Raw genomic sequence first — 4,094 nt, 5'->3', positions numbered from 1 at the left:
TGCCAGGAACGCGCCGCCGGGGCTGGCGCCGCGCCCGCCGGCCGCCCTGGCCGCCTCGCGCCGCGCTTTGTCTCGGTGCGTCTCCGCCGGTCCTTGCCCCTGCTCGAGGCCCGCCCTCGGCCGCCCGCGGCCCCTCCCTCGCCCTCCGCGCGCAGCCTTTCATTGCTGCGAGTAGTGACTAAACATTACAAGAAGACCGGTCGCGCAGTTCCTGGAATCCAAGGGGGCGGGGCGCGGCCGCCGCGTATATACCCGCGAGTGCGGCCTCCGCGGCGGCTCCGACTCCGACTCCCCGCGCCGCCGCTGCCTCTCCGGCCCTGCACGCCGCCCGCCCGGCCCAGCTCTCGCCGGGGCCCCTCGCCTCGTCCCTGCTAGGTCGAACCCGGGGACGGCGAAGTCCGAGGGACGCACGCGCGAGGGCCCTTTTGTGGACTTCACGACAGCCAACATCTGGGCGCAGCGCGGGCCACCGCTGGCCGCCGCGCCGCCGCTGTGCCTTGGGGACCGTAGAAGGTGCAGCCCCGAGGCCAGAGACTTCGGTTCAGGACCAGGTAGGCAGGAGGGGCGCAGTGTGGCGAAGGTGGGGGCCTCTCTTAGTCCCGGGAGCTTTTCCCGGTTTCCCCTCCCCTTCTCGGGTCATTCCCGGCAGGGAGGGGACGAAGTAGGGGGCAGAGCGAATGAAAGCCGGAGATCCCAGGTTCCCGGAATACTCAGGCTGGGGCCCTCGGGCTTCTATCCCCTCCCTACTCCCATTCTTCGGGTTTCTCCCTGGGTCCTTGCTGGCCGGGGCCACCGGACTGAGCGGCGCCCGGAACGTCCCGGGGGCTCTGCTCTCGTTTCCCACCCCGGTCGCGCTCCTGGAGATTCAACTTCCGCGCGAGAGTTTTCCACTCGGCGTCCTCCCAGTGTGCTGCTGGGGAGGGGGCTGCCTGGGGCCGCCCCCACTCCTGGAGCAGAGTCTGGGCGGGCTCCAGGGGGTGCTGGGTCGCAGCGAGGGCCTCGGTAGTGGATGTCCCAGCCGCTCGGTAGAGGCAGGGAGCCAGGGCTGGCCAGGCGCGCTGGAGGGTTCCGGGCACTCACAAGGCGCGCGCCTTCCTTTCTGCAGCCCCCCGGGATGCGGTAGCGGCCGCTGCGCGGAGGCCGCCAAGCAGCTGCAGCCGCCACCAAGCAGATCCACGCTGGCTCCGTGCGCCATGGTCACCCACAGCAAGTTTCCCGCCGCCGGGATGAGCCGCCCCCTGGACACCAGCCTGCGCCTCAAGACCTTCAGCTCCAAGAGCGAGTACCAGCTGGTGGTGAACGCAGTGCGTAAGCTGCAGGAGAGTGGTTTCTACTGGAGCGCCGTGACTGGTGGCGAGGCGAACCTGCTGCTCAGCGCAGAGCCCGCCGGCACCTTCCTCATCCGCGACAGCTCGGACCAGCGTCACTTCTTCACGCTCAGCGTCAAGACCCAGTCCGGGACCAAGAACCTGCGCATCCAGTGCGAGGGGGGCAGCTTCTCGCTGCAGAGCGACCCCCGGAGCACCCAGCCGGTGCCCCGTTTCGACTGCGTGCTCAAGCTGGTGCACCACTACATGCCGCCCCCGGGTACCCCCTCCTGCCCCTCTCCACCCGCTGAACCTTCCTCCTCGCCCTCCTCTGAGGTCCCGGAGGGCCTGGAGCCGCCAACTCAGCCTGCCCAGACCCTCCCAGGGAGCCCTCCCAGGAGAGCCTATTACATCTACTCAGGGGGCGAGAAGATCCCTCTGGTGTTGAGCCGGCCTCTCTCCTCTAACGTGGCCACCCTTCAGCATCTCTGTCGGAAGACGGTCAATGGACACCTGGACTCCTATGAGAAAGTAACCCAGCTGCCTGGGCCTATTCGGGAGTTCCTGGACCAATATGATGCCCCGCTATAAAGAGCACAGGGCAGGGGTCAGGAGAGGGGCTTGGGTCCCCTCTTCTCTGTGGCACATGGCACAAGCACAAAAATCCAGCCGAAGGAGAGTCCTGTTGCTCTGGAGTCAGGAGGACAGGCCCCTCCCTGCGGCCCTCCCCGCTGCAGAATGGGGCCTGCGGACTTGGAATATGTTTGAGGGTGGGGAGTGCCACCTGGGCTCCCCTTCCCCAGTCCAGCTTTTGGAGGAGCCAGCTGGCCAGGTGGGACAATAGCAATGACCAGTGGATTCTCTTCTCTCCCCTTCCTGCACTACTCTCCGATGCTTCCCAACAGGGAATGCCTCCAGAGAGTTGAACTTATAAGAACTGCCTCGGAATCTTCAAACTTTCCAGCGGAACTTGTTGGCGCTCTGATTTGATTTAAACCTGAGCGAGGTGAAGGGCCTTGGAAAGGATGGAAGGGAGAGGGCAGCCTGAGGGGCCCCAGAGCTGCGGGCTGGCCACGGAAATGGCCAGTCCAGGTGAGGGGGGTGGCTGCATGCTCCACTCCCTGGCTCTGGGGAGAAAGGCAAGGGGTGACCTGAAGGGAGCCATCTTGTGCCCCAGAGCCCAGGGCCCTTCCCTGCTATAAGGAGGAAGTGGCATTTGGAGAGGATGGATGGGCTGGTCAGTCGTCTCCTTTTCCTGCCCATGCTGTGACTTCAGCACCTAGGGGATGGTGGTAGAGATGAGCCATCATTGACCCCATCCCCCCCTAGAGAAGATGGGGGATTCAACTTTAAGCCTCCTGTCTGGCCAAGAGATTCGCCTTAAATGCTGGGCCACACACTGGGCCATCCAGGCAGAGAGGCCCAGGGATTCGCTGGAGGGCACCCAGCCAGCCACTGGTCAGGATCAGTGGGTGGGGGGTGGGAGACCCATGCCTTCCAGCTGAGCGCTAGAAGACCAGAAGCCCAGTTGGTGTTGGCCAGTCATAGGCACCTCGTGGTGGGAGCAGAGCCACCAGGTCCCGCGTCCTCCAGGCCCTGCACAGCCCTCCCTCCTCACTTGGGGTGGGGTGGGCAGGAAGTCATCCAGGCGCCTGCCACTCCAGCTGCTCTGGCTCTGCTGGCGCACTGATCAGTGACAACTTACAGGAATGTAGCAGCGACGGAATTAACCTGGAACTGTTCTTTTTTTGGGGGAAACTAAACATAAAAGTTTTCTGTGTCAGGTATTTGGGCTGGGCGGGGCAGTTGTGCTTTGGGGTCATTTTTTCCTTTTTTTGTTGTTGTTTTTTAATAATGTTTACAATCTGCCTCGATCACTCTGTCTTTTATAAAGATTCCACCTCCAGTCCTTGCCCCCTCCCCACTCAGGCCTTCGAGGCTGTTAGGAGATGCTTGAAGAACTCAACCAAATCCCAATCCAAGTCAAACTTTGCACATATTTATATTTATACTCAGAAAAGAAACATTTCAGTAATTTATAATAAAAGAGCACTATTTTTTAATGAAAAACATACTTTGAGCGTTTTTCTCCCAGCACCCCTACCATGCCTTGCTTTCTCTTTCACCCACACCCACACTCAGAGGAGAGGGAGGGAACCACAGAGGGGGCTGGCTGTGCCCCATCCCTGCCGAGGTGCTCCTTGTGGTGAAATCAAATGTGCCTTCACGTCAGTGTGCCTGCCCCTGTGTGTCACTGACAAGCTAAGGCAGCACTTAGACTGTTACTGAGAGGGGTAATTCCTGCTAGTCTGATTCAGATCTGACCAGAATATGCAAAGCAAGTTCGAAGGAAGCTCTTCAAAGAGCCTGCAGGGAGCAAGCTGAGCTGTGGTCAGAGCCAGCAGAGTCTCCAAGCTATTAGAGGCTCTCAGGCTTCTTGGCAGGGAGGTGTTCCAAGAAAGCCCAGATGTGGGGTCCTGGCAGTGACCCTTGACCTCCTACCTCTGTACCACCAGGTTCACAGGAGGTAGGGAGGGTGATCCAGATGAGACCCTTGTGTGCAGGTGGGACTAGAACCAGGTGTTCAAGAGCTTCCTGGCCACTGTTCCCAATACCTCCAACCTCCCACATTCCTAGGGGCCCCTACAGAGCCAGGCACCTCCCAGAAATAGCAGCCTTCTACTCACTCATCTTTAGTACCTCCCACACCCTAGGCACTTGGAGGCTACGTGGGTGGACTCTCCCCAGCACCCGTAGAGGACAGGGGGTATTCTCAGACACAACTGT

At 61.2% G+C, this 4,094-nt stretch overlaps 1 protein-coding gene across 1 annotated transcript; it reads left to right on the top strand.

Annotated features, from left to right (window-relative positions):
• Positions 1-288: 288 nt before the first annotated feature.
• Positions 289-3,348, top strand: Socs3 (suppressor of cytokine signaling 3). The gene is made up of 2 exons (XM_026408415.2): positions 289-551; positions 1,106-3,348. Exon 2 carries the CDS (start codon positions 1,194-1,196, stop codon positions 1,896-1,898), a length of 705 nt encoding a protein of 234 aa, XP_026264200.1. The 5' UTR covers positions 289-551; positions 1,106-1,193; the 3' UTR covers positions 1,899-3,348.
• Positions 3,349-4,094: the final 746 nt, after the last annotated feature.

The sequence above is a fragment of the Urocitellus parryii genome, chromosome 7 (genome assembly GCF_045843805.1).
Source record: "Urocitellus parryii isolate mUroPar1 chromosome 7, mUroPar1.hap1, whole genome shotgun sequence".
Lineage (NCBI taxonomy): Eukaryota > Metazoa > Chordata > Mammalia > Rodentia > Sciuridae > Urocitellus > Urocitellus parryii.
Note: the sequence above shows the minus strand (reverse complement) of the source record. Positions and strands in the feature narration are given on the sequence as shown.

Bases quoted from the DNA above. Each gene is read 5' to 3' on its own strand.
- Socs3 (XM_026408415.2), top strand. From the start codon at position 1,194: ATGGTCACCCACAGCAAGTTTCCCGCCGCCGGGATGAGCCGCCCCCTG.